The 11,838-nt window shown below is 34.3% G+C and overlaps 3 protein-coding genes and 1 long non-coding RNA gene across 9 annotated transcripts; 3 read left to right on the top strand and 1 right to left on the bottom strand.

The window, feature by feature from the left end:
- The first annotated feature begins 205 nt into the window (after positions 1 to 205).
- Positions 206 to 3,775, top strand: LOC105277150 (odorant receptor 22c). The gene is made up of 6 exons (XM_011335324.3): positions 206 to 1,581; positions 1,865 to 2,207; positions 2,290 to 2,520; positions 2,689 to 2,802; positions 2,879 to 3,034; positions 3,303 to 3,775. The coding sequence occupies exons 1-6, from the start codon at positions 1,328 to 1,330 to the stop codon at positions 3,351 to 3,353; spliced, it is 1,149 nt and encodes a 382-aa protein (XP_011333626.3). The 5' UTR covers positions 206 to 1,327; the 3' UTR covers positions 3,354 to 3,775.
- Positions 1,931 to 8,640, bottom strand: LOC109610832. 4 transcript variants are annotated; one of them, XR_002193123.2, is made up of 5 exons: positions 8,548 to 8,640; positions 7,909 to 8,405; positions 7,342 to 7,726; positions 2,154 to 2,263; positions 1,931 to 2,035 (listed from the first exon to the last, which is right to left on the bottom strand). It is a non-coding gene; the product is annotated as an uncharacterized LOC109610832 (long non-coding RNA). The 4 variants fall into 4 exon arrangements; XR_002193124.2 differs by having other exon boundaries at positions 7,342 to 8,151; positions 8,233 to 8,405; XR_002193121.2 differs by having other exon boundaries at positions 7,342 to 8,405.
- On the top strand, positions 4,311 to 6,786 carry LOC105277151 (odorant receptor 4). Its single transcript, XM_011335326.2, has 6 exons — positions 4,311 to 4,740; positions 5,066 to 5,411; positions 5,735 to 5,965; positions 6,150 to 6,263; positions 6,340 to 6,495; positions 6,656 to 6,786. The coding sequence occupies exons 1-6, from the start codon at positions 4,484 to 4,486 to the stop codon at positions 6,704 to 6,706; spliced, it is 1,155 nt and encodes a 384-aa protein (XP_011333628.1). The 5' UTR covers positions 4,311 to 4,483; the 3' UTR covers positions 6,707 to 6,786.
- LOC105277252 (odorant receptor 4) lies at positions 8,400 to 11,726 on the top strand. 3 transcript variants are annotated; one of them, XM_020030958.2, is made up of 7 exons: positions 8,400 to 9,524; positions 9,838 to 9,995; positions 10,062 to 10,186; positions 10,464 to 10,694; positions 11,089 to 11,202; positions 11,274 to 11,429; positions 11,595 to 11,725. In XM_020030958.2, exons 1-7 carry the CDS (start codon positions 9,268 to 9,270, stop codon positions 11,643 to 11,645), a joined length of 1,092 nt encoding a protein of 363 aa, XP_019886517.1. In that variant the 5' UTR covers positions 8,400 to 9,267; the 3' UTR covers positions 11,646 to 11,725. The 3 variants fall into 3 exon arrangements, with proteins under 3 accessions (XP_019886517.1, XP_019886516.1, XP_026823984.1); XM_020030957.2 differs by having other exon boundaries at positions 9,838 to 10,186; XM_026968183.1 differs by lacking the exons at positions 8,400 to 9,524; positions 9,838 to 9,995 and adding an exon at positions 10,286 to 10,308 and having other exon boundaries at positions 10,103 to 10,186; positions 11,595 to 11,726.
- The last annotated feature ends 112 nt before the right edge of the window (positions 11,727 to 11,838 follow it).

Here is an 11,838-nt window from a genome sequence, read left to right as displayed (position 1 = left end):
TATGATATTTGTAATATTGATTGTATACTACATATTTCTTACTGATTTATGTAATTAATATTTACCGCAAAAAAATTGCATAATGGAAATTTTTCAGCAAATGTAGTCAAATCTTTTTTACTTTCTTATAATATATTATATTAATAATGCAAATATTGATTTAATTTTTCTGTACCCCCTTTTTGAAATTTGTAGTTCTTGCATGTACACTGAAAGAGCTCTTTTGTTGAAAGAAGTATTTGTCATTTCACTTTCTGTTGGCGGTACGAGTTCGTATTTTCTTGAGTTCCAAATTTTCTATTTACAGTCGTCGTGCACAACTTCGCATTTGATGTACAGTCATAGGCACAGAGGTTACGACACTTTTTTTTTACCTGAGTTTATGAACACGCAATCAAATTCAGGATGCGAATCACTGTGACGCGCACATGTAACTGTGTTACACATGTATACGCAAATTTGACAACTTCATGATCGTTCATCGAGTAGGCGCGCGTCACAGTGATTCGCATCCTGAATTTGATTGCGTGTTCATAAACTCAGTTAAAAAAAAAGTGTCGCAACCTCTGTGCCTATGACTGTACATTTATGTTCTGTACATACAAGACGTCGCACACTTGCACTTCTTTCGCAATTAAATCTCATTTCTTGTTGAATTTGTGTAAAATTCGAGATTTGCTTTATTCGGTTCTATCAAATGCTTAAAGCTGAGAATCCAACGCAAAAATGGCATTTTGAGGTACACACTTTGGCTGTATTCAAAAATTCATTAAATTATATCTTTTCTAGCTAGGCATTCATTACGGTTTTCATTCCTGTTTGCAACTACTTGCAGCACAAACTATAATCTTGGAGCGACTCGCACCATCGGAAAATAATTCCGTGTTTTTACGTTTTCGATTTCTCCTTCTTTTTCCTCGTCCCTCATGGCACTCCCCCAACAGCAAAACTTTTCAACCTCAGTGGCAGAGCCGCGAAGTACGCACTTGCAGCTTACGGCTTGTTGCATTTTTAAGCACGCGACCATATTATCTGTGGTCGCGGAAACTCGGCTTGGAGAGGCAATATCTGCTACTTTTCAAGTCCGAAGCTGCGTTAGTAGTCGAAGTTGTTGCATGTGGTTCCAAGTTTGCCAAAGTTTTGCGATATACGTGGCAAAAAGAATACTTAATGAGAGGCAATGCGATTGGTCAATGCTTAGCGACGCAGGATCACGTTTGGTTACTTCGAGTCCACCCCAGATTTTCCAACATACGCAAAATTGTTTGACGGTGTACGCACGCTTCGAGGGATTCTCCGCGAATTTCCTTGTAGTTTTCCGGCGAACATGGAGATAAGCACTGTTAGCCGCGTGGTGAAGATCGGTCTTCGTGCCTGTGGTATCTGGCCATATCTACCAACGACCACTCTGTACCGATTCTTTTGGATCGTGATGTTGGGCATAGCTCAGATCTTTCAGTATCAATACGTGGTGATACACTACAATACAGATAATTTTTCTCATTTTATGGATGGAGTGAGTAGTGCCATGACGTATAGTCTACTGTTCGTCAAACTCACCATTTTATGGGCAAACCAACGGTAGGATTTAGGCATCGTGTAAAAATTGTTGTTTTATTAGTATGCAGGATATCAATATGCAGAACGGTTTCTTAAGTTCTTTGATTTGAATGAGAAGTTTTCCATAATATTTTTTGTCTAATATTTGTGATATCTGAATTTATTTCAACTATTAAGCCTAAATTATTCTTTCGACGCTTATATCTAACTTATCATCACTTCTCAATACTTATCCGAGAAAGAGACGATACAAATATTAATATTAAGTTAAGACATAACTAAATATAAATCTTATACCTTGTAGAACGTTTTCTGATATATTGCAAATGATGGCCGTGGACTGGGAGAACTGTGTTTTGGCGGATCGCAGTTTACGCATTACGACAGATAAAGTCAAACTGTCACACCGCTTCTCGAAGTGGATTATCGGCCTCCAGTTGACCGTCATAAATCCTATACAGTTGCGGGGTACTTGCTGTAACATTCAAAGAATTAATGTGTCAGCGCGGGAATATATCTTGAAGATGAAGCTACCGTTCACAGTTAGCACGTCTCCTATCTACGTACTGATTACGATTCTTCAATTCTTTTACCTGGCAATATACGGCTGTGGAATTTCCATGGTAAATTCACTTATCGTCACTCTGGTAAGTTCCGCAATTTTCATGAGATGATTGAAAATAGATCGAAGACACGACCGCATCTGTAACATGAAAACGTGACTCTTAGATACTTCATATTGGTGGTCAAATCGATATCTTACGCGAGTGTCTACTAACAGCTTTTTCCAAAAATATGATGTCTACCGTGGATAGTATAACATTGAGAACGTTGATCACGAAGCATCAGCAAATTATTATATTCTCGGAAAATATTGAGAATCTTTACACTTATATTGCATTGATGTTGTTCGTATCAGATACCCCCATTATATGCTGTTTAGGATTTATTATCGTCACCGTGAGTAACCTTGGCGAGAATCACGTGCACGTTGCTTTATGGATGTAGGCAATAATCTGATGATAACCGTAAATGCTGTATTTTATCTTTCGCGTGTATCTCGGGGTATTAGAACATAGAAATATACGAGGTATATTTATCCTAAATTATTCAATTTCATCATTGTAGTCAATCGGTACAACTGACGGCCCTGCAATCTTGGTGAGGTCTGTATTATTCTATCTCGTGATGAACCTCGAGGCATTCATATACTGTTTTGCTGGTGAATACTTGAGCGCAAAGGTAAGTGGTGAGAATCCTGCAGTCGACGTTTGCAATTATTTAAGGAAACCCGGAATCTATTCTACTTCTCTTGTAGAGCAAAATGATCGGGGATGCGGCTTATAATTCTCTTTGGTATGACGTCGCAACCAAAAAGAATCTAATTATATTGTTCATAATCCTAAGATCACAAAAACGGTTGACAATCACGATTGGAAAAGTCATGGATCTCTCTTTAGAGCGTTTTACTAGTGTAAGATATTATTTTTTGTTTTCCTTCCCTCCATAATATAAATTTTAAATATTTGATAAGTGTTATACAATCATAAACATTTTTTTTATTTTGAGTAATATTATGAAATAAATAAGAACGTGATATTTTATCGAACTATTATGATAAATATATTAAAATGAAAAGAATTTAGTTTTTATTGTTGAATTACTTTTTATTTCGTTAAGTTAATATTCGTTAAATATTTAAATTATATATTTGTATGTCACCAAAGTGATTAATATTATAGGTTGTAAAGGCATCGGCATCATATATTTCTGTACTATTGGCAATGTACTAAACAAAGTTCAGCATTAATTAAGCTGACAATATTTTGATAATACAAGTGTTCATGTTAGTATCTGATAGTAAATGTAACAATAATATAAATAAGTAATATAAGCAATAAAAATCAGAATATTATATTACACATTAATGCAATTTTTATATAAGTAAATTTACTTAAATTGTTTTACGGAAAAAATATCAGTAACTAATGAAGTAACTAATGCAATTGGATATATAAGAAAAATTCTTTTTACACATCACTAATCACCATTTTCAATCGTCGTTCAAGTAGCTTTATATCGAAATGAAACATCTTTTCTGACAAATTAGCACAAGCTCTTTTTTCTTAACATGCTTTTTAGAACATGTACTATACTTATCGTTTGTATAAAAAAAGAATATTATCATAACGTTAGAATAAAGCTTTCTTCAGTACTCTGGTTGCTCTTCAGCTTCCAACTAACTTCTTCGCGATTACTATGTGCAACCTGACATATGCCTGTGTTTTTTCTAAGAAATTGCGCGATTTATATTTTCCAAGAAAACAAGTTGTGAGTACATACTCACCATAGCCTTTGTAATACGTGAGAAATTTCCTTTCATAGCGGGGAAAGAAAATCTCGGAAAGAGAAACTTTGCCCTCTTTTACTTTCTCCCTTTCTCCAAAATTCCCTCTTTCTCCAAAATCGCAAAACTTTTCTTACGGTCCCTGAGCATGCTTTAACGGTATACGGTATACGGTCCGCATTGCTACCTGTGTTGCCTGAATTTTTAATGGAAATAACACGGTGCGGTAGACCATTGGTTTAGTCTATTCTATTCGACTATTCGAGAGGGTCTGCAACCAGGAAACTTTTTTCCATCAACGTGTGTATACCATGATGCAATAGTGCACGCAATCTGTACATGACATGATCAAAATATTTAATAAGCAGTGGCTCGCGAGAGGATGCGTTTCACTCGCATTCCGTTTTGAACTTTTAGTCTGTACACAGTTGCAATATCGTGCACATCGTACGTCACTCGGCTGTTTCTCAATTTCAAAACTCATATTTTACTAGAGTCTTTGGTTTAAAAGTGCAAAGATATAAATAAATATAAAAAGCAAAGATAAAAACTACGGCAAAGACTAATAGTAAAGATATGAAGCTAGAGGATACGATTAGTCAGGCGACAAGAGTCTGGCTAGAAGTTTTTGGCATCTGGCCAAACTCCTCGTGTATTTTTCTTCGTAGAATGTTTTGGACTGCAGCACTTATAATTGAACAAGTTGGTCAATATCAATATATCATAATGCATTTATATTCTACCGAGGTATCCGAAATAATGAATCTTTTGAGTGCAGCAATGTCGTTCACGTTATTTTGTATTAAACTCGGCACTTTTTGGTATAAACAGCGGTGAGATATGCAGTAGTATGTAATAATACGTATTAGAAAAAGTGTTTCAATTTTTAATTAACATATATCTACATTCAATATTAAATTATCAGTAAAGTAGTAACTCCTTTTCAGCAATTACGAATATAAAAAATAAAATTAATTAATTAAAGACGTGTTGTGTGTGAAAATATATAAACTAATCAATAATAAATTATTGGATTTGAAGAAAGAGAATAAACTTACAGTCAATATTGTACGATAAAGTTTTTCTTCATTAATAATTTAAATAATATGTTATTGCGATCATTATCATGATTATGACCAACAAAATCCATTCTCGTAGAACGTTTAAGAAAATACTAGCGATGATGGCGATCGATTGGGACAAGTGTTTCAGGGCGGAATTCGATACATTTACAACGATAAACCATGCTAAACTGTCACAGCGTTTCTCTAATACGATAGTGGCTCTCTTTTCAATAGCTGCAATTTTATATAGCACTAATATTGTTCGTATGGGTACCGATAAAACTACCAATGCTTCCATTAGACAGCCGCTTATTCTAGAAATGGATCTACCATTCGGTGACGGAAGATTCGTATACGAGTTGGTTATAATTGCTCAATTTCTTCATTTGGTGATATGTTCTTGTTGCATTGCCTCAGTAAACGCACTGCTTGTAAATTTGGTTAGTTCTATTGACTAAAACATTTTATTATCATTATAATATAGTTATAATTAATTAAAGCACATCAATATTATTATTATTAATTATATTATAATATATTATAAAAATATTATTAATTATATCATCCACTAATGATGAAAATGAGATATATGTGCATTGCTTATATTGTTATTATATAACAGCTTATCGACTATTTCAAGATTGAAAAATAGATATGTATGTACAATTGTCTTTTAAATTACAAAATATATTGTAAAGTTAATCTAAAACGTTCTTTAACAATTTCCAATAAATGTGTCGGTTGAGGAAATTGTGTATTTTAGATACTGCATGCAAGTGGTCAAATCGAAATTCTTCGTGAATGGTTGATGAAAATTTTCCCGAAGGAAAAAGAAAGAGACGCGAATCTTTTTATGGTAAAGAAAGCAATTAGAAAACATCAGAAAATCATCATCTTTTCAGAACACATCGAAGAGCTGTATTCAAATATTGCAATGGCGCTGTTTGTATCGGATACTCTAGTTATCTGCTTCTTGGGTTTCATAATCGTCACAGTAAGCAATTTTCATTTCTTTTGACGACGAGAAAGAATGTATATACTACAAGAAATTTTCGCAGAAAAATCTGCAAAGATACAAAGCGCCAATTATTCTTAATTAATTATCTTTACTTAATACATCTTTAATTAATTAACTTTTTATTTCTCCATTGCCATTAGAGTTTTCTTTAATATTCCAGTCAATCGGTACTCCTGATGCTACAAGAATTATAATAAGAACTGTTGTATTTTATTTTGTCATAAATATGGAAGCGTTTATATTCTGCTTCGCTGGCGAATATTTAAGTTCTAAGGTAGACATTGGAATATTTTATCTGCGACAAATATTATAGATTTAAAGCATAGATTTTGATATATCTTGCTCTTTAGAGTCAAAGCATTGCCGATGCTGCATACGATTCCTATTGGTATGAATCATATACTACTGACAATCGGATCATACCATTTTTAATAATGAGGTCACAAAGTCAATTGAGCATTACAATTGGAAAAATTACAAACTTGTCTTTGGAACGATTTACCAGCGTAAGTCTATTGCAATCACTTTAAAAGAAGTTTTTTAATGTTATGTCATAGACCAGTTTTATTTTTTGTAAGACTATAAGAATATAATATTAAGTTTTTTATATTTTTTCTGCATTTTTTAAATGACAACGAATCATATTTTTTATTCACATTGTTACAGATTATAAGAGTTTCAGCCTCCTATGTATCAGTTCTACATGCCATGTACTGAAGTACAAGACATCGAATTTCCAATAAGAACTGATTAGTTACAGAGAATTAACACATGAATAAAAATTAACGAAAAGTTGCATACGTCCTCTCTTAGTCTTCAAATTTTTACTTTTGTCGGAACTGTAACGCATAATTTTATAAGTCACCTCGGTTTTCAATCCTCTTTGCAATTGCTTCTAGTGCAAACTATAATCTTGGGGTGGTCCGCTCTATCAACCAAAATCTCGTGTTTTTATGTTTACGTTTTCGATTTCTTTTTCTTTTTTCTCGTTCCTTATAACGTTCCCCCAACAGCAAAACTTTTCAATCTCAGTGGCAAGTCGCGGAGACCGCACTTGCAAGCTCGCGACTTGTTGCATTTTTAAGCACGCGATCATATTATCCCTGGTCATGGAAACTCGGTTCGTAGGGGAGACAGTACACCGCTACTTTTCACGTTCGAAGCTGCGTTAGTGGTTGAAGTCATTGCACGTGGTTGCAAGTTTGCCAAAGTTTGCGATATACGTGGCAAGAGGAATACTTAATGAGAGGCGATGCGATTGGTCAATGCTTAGCGACGCAGGACCACGTTTGGTTGCTTCGAGCCACCCCAGATTTTCTAACATACGCAAAATTGTTTGACGGTATACGCACGCTTCGAGAGATTCTCTATGAATTTCTTGTAGTTTTCCACTGAACATGGAAGTGAGCACTGTTAGTCAAGTTGTGAAGATCGGTCTTCGCGCCTGTGGTATCTGGCCATATCTACCATCGACCCCTCTGTACCGATTCCTTTGGATCGTGATGTTGAGCATAGCTCTGCTCATTCAATACTAATACATGGTGATACATTATAATACAGATAATTTTTCTTATTTTATGGATGGAGTGAGTAGTGCCATGCACATAGTCTACTGTTCATCACACTTTCACCTGGCAATGTGCGATTATGGATTTTCCATTGCAAATTCACTCATCGATTACTCTGGTGAGTAACTTTCACGAGACGATCGAAAATGGATCGAAAACACGACCGCATCTGTAACATAAAGATATGAATCTTTGATACCTCACACTGGTGGTCCTAATTTACGCGAGTGGCTGCTAAAAGCTTTTTCCAAAAATATGATATCTATCGTGAACGTATAATATTGAGAGCGTTGATCATACAAAGCATCTCAGCAAATTATTATATTCTCGGAAAACATTAAGAATCTTTACACTTATATTGCATTGATGTTGTTCATATCAGATATCCTCATCATATGCTGTTTATTATTTAGGATTTATTATCGTCATCGTGAGTAACCTCGGCGAGAATCACATGCATGTTGCTTTATGGATGTAGGTAATAACTTGATGATAACCGTAAATGCTGTATTTTATCTTAGAGCATGGAAATACAGTTTATTTATCCGCAATTATTCCATTTCATCATTATAGTCAATCGGTACTGCCAACGGCCTGGCAATATTGGTGAAGTCTGTATTATTCTATCTCGTGATGAATCTCGAGGCATTCATATACTGTTTTGCTGGTGAATACTTGAGAGCGAAGGTAAGCGGTGAGAATCCTGCAGTCGACGTTTGCAATTATTTAAGGAAACCCGGAATCTATTCTGCTTCCCTTGTAGAGCAAACTGATTGGGAATGCGGCTTATAATTCTCTTTGGTATGGCGTTGCGTCCAAAATTGAATCGAATTATAGTATTCGTAATCCTAAAATTACAGAAACGGTTAACAATCACGATTCATACAATCACGTCAAATAAAACATCTTTTCTGACAGAAGCTCTTTTCTCTTAAAATGCTTTTTAGAACTTGTACTATGCTTATCGTTTATATAAAAAAAAAGTATTACCGTAATGCTGGAATGAAATGTTTTTCGTATTCCGGTTGCTCTTCAGCTTATTTCCTCGCGATTACTGTGCGACCTTGTATTTATACGCCTGTGTTTTATCCAAGAAATTGCGTGATTTACATTTTTCAAGAAAACAAGTTGTGAATACGCACAAGTATGCGTATTCACCATACTGTCTGTAATACGTGAGAAATTTCTTTTCATAGCAGGGGAACAAAATCTCGGAAAGAGAAACTTTCGCCTCTTTTACTTTCTCTCTTCCTCCAAAATCCCCTCTTTCTCAAAACCCGCAAAACTTTTCTTACGATCACTGAGCATGCTTTAACGTTCGGCATACAGCATACGTTCGTGTATTGCCACCTGTGTTGTTGCCTGAATTTTTAATGGAAATAACACGGTGCGGTAAACCGTCGGTTTAGCCAACTATTCGAGAGGGTCCGCAACCCGGAAACTTTTTTCCTCGAACATGTCTATGCCATGATGCAATAGTGCATGCAACATGTACCTAACACGATCAAAATATTTAATAAGCAGTAGCTCGGGGGAGGATACGTTTCACTCGCATTCCGTTTTGAACTTTTAGTCTGTACACAGCTGCAATATCGTGCACATCGCATGTTTAATCGGCTGTTTCTCATATATTTCGAAACTCATATTTTATTTCAGAGTTGATGTCTTTTCAAAGTGCAAAGATATAGAGCAAAGACTAATAACGACGATATGAAATTAGAGAATACAATAAGTCAGGTGACAAGAGTCTGGCTAGAAATTTTTGGCATGTGGCCGAACTCTTCGTGTATTTTTTTACGTAGAATATTTTGGGTTGTGGCACTTATATTTGAGCAAGTTGGTCAATATCAATATATCATAATGCATTTATATTCCACCGAGATATCCGAACTAATGAATCATTTGAGTGCAGCAATGTCGTTCACGTTATTTTGTATTAAACTCGTCGTTTTTTGGTATAAACAACGGTGAGATATGCAGTAGTATGTAATAATACGTATTAGAAAAAGTGTTTCAATTTTTAATTAAAATATTTCTACATTTATTATTAAATTATCAGTGAAGTAAATCCTTTTTAGCAATTGCGTATATAAAAAATAAAATTAATTAATTAAAGATATGTTGATAATAATCAATAATAAGTTATTTTAAGAGATGAAGAGAAAAATTAAATTTACATTGAGTATTGCAAAATGATATATGTTTTCATCATTCATAATTTAAATAATGTTATTGCGGTTATTATATCATAATTATGACCAATAAAAACCATTCTTGTAGAACGTTTAAGAGATTATTAGTGATGATGGCGATCGATTGGGAAAAGTGTTTTAATGAGGAAGTTCATATATTTGCAACGACAAACAATGTTAAACTGTCACAGCGTTTCGCTAACATGACAGTGGTTCTCTTTTCAATAGCTGTGATTTTATATAGCAGTAATATTCTTCATACGGGTACCGATAAAACTAGTAATGCTTCCATTACACAACCGCTTATTCTAGAAATGGAGCTACCATTCCATTATAACAGAAGATTCGTATACGAATTGGTTATAATTGCTCAATTTTTTCATTTGTGGCTGTGTTCTTGTGCGATCGGCTTATTAAACGCTCTGCTTATAAATTTGGTGAGTTTTATTGTCTAAAATATTTTATTATCATTATCCTATAATTATTATTAATTAAAGCACATCTATCAATTATTAATTGTATCAATTGATTGATAGGATATATGTGCGCTGCTTATCTAGTTAGTATATTACAGCTTAGTGACTATATTAAGATAGAAAAATAGATATGTATGTATATGAAATCTTTTAAATTTTGAGATATTGTAAGTTAAAGCTAAAACTGTTTTTAACAGTTTCTAATAAGCGTGTCGGTTGAGGAAATTGTGTATTTTAGATACTGCATGTAAGTGGTCAAATCGATATCCTTCGTGAATGGGTGATGAAAATTTTTTCAAAGGAAAAAGGACGTGGCGCGAGTCTTTTTATGATAAAGAAAGCAATTAGGAAACATCAAAAAATCATCACCTTTTCGGAACACATCGAAGACCTGTATTCAAATATCGCAATGGCGCTGTTTGTATCGGATACTCTAATTATCTGTTGCTTGGGTTTCATAATGGTTACAGTAAGCAATTGCGATTTCTTTTTATGATAAGAAAGAATATATATATATACTAGCATCCCCCGTCACGCGGGCTTCGCCCGCGATATTATGTGTAGAATTAAATAAAAACACATTTTACCCCTTCTCACCCGTTAGGGGTGAAATTTCGGAAAACCCACCCTTAGTGAGCACCTACGTAATAGTAGGAATATACCCTTAAAATTTCAAGTCGATGGGTGCAGTGGTTCGGGCTGCACGTTGATGAGTCAGTGAGTGGTATTTGGCTTATATATATATAGATTACAAGAAATTCTTGCTATAAAATCTGCAAAGATACAAAAGTCAATTATTTTTAATTAATCATCACTTTACCGTTCCTCCATAGATTCTATTAGATCTTTCTTTAATATTCTAGTCAATCGGTACTTCTGATGCTGCAAGAATTATAATAAGAACTGTTTTATTTTATTTCGTAATAAATATGGAAGCGTTTATATTCTGCTTCGCTGGCGAATATTTAAGTGCTAAGGTAGACATCGGAATATTTTATCTGCGACAAATAGATTTAAAGCATAGATTATGATATATCTTATTCTTTAGAGCCAAAGCATTGGCGACGCTGCGTACGATACCTGTTGGTATGATTCATATTCCACGGCCAATCGAATCATACCGTTTTTAATAATGAGGTCACAAAATCAATTGACCATTACAATTGGGAAAGTTACAAATTTATCTTTGGAACGATTTACTAATGTAAGTCGATTGCAGTTAGTTTAAAAGAAGTTAAGAAGAATCTAACGTTATGTCATAGACCAGTTTTATTTTTTATCAGACTATAAGAATATAATATTAAATGTTTTATATATTTTTCTGTATTTTTTAAATGACCACTAATATCTTTTATTCACATTGTTACAGATTATAAGAGTTTCAGCCTCCTATGTATCAGTTCTACTTGCCATGTATTGAAGTCCAGAACATTGAATTTCCAAAAAGAGCTGATTAGTTGCAGAGAATTAACACATGAATAAAAATTAACGAAAACTGTTGCAGCATTGCTTATCATTCTACGTGCCTCGCGCATTTGCCCGCGTATGTGCGCTTATGTTTCCATCGAGAACGAGACTAAACTTACAGAAGAGTTTCTCAGGTGGCAAATCAA

Source organism: Ooceraea biroi, chromosome 3 (assembly GCF_003672135.1).
Source record: "Ooceraea biroi isolate clonal line C1 chromosome 3, Obir_v5.4, whole genome shotgun sequence".
In the NCBI taxonomy this organism is placed as follows: domain Eukaryota; kingdom Metazoa; phylum Arthropoda; class Insecta; order Hymenoptera; family Formicidae; genus Ooceraea; species Ooceraea biroi.
This window is presented reverse-complemented; position numbering and strand designations above follow the sequence as displayed.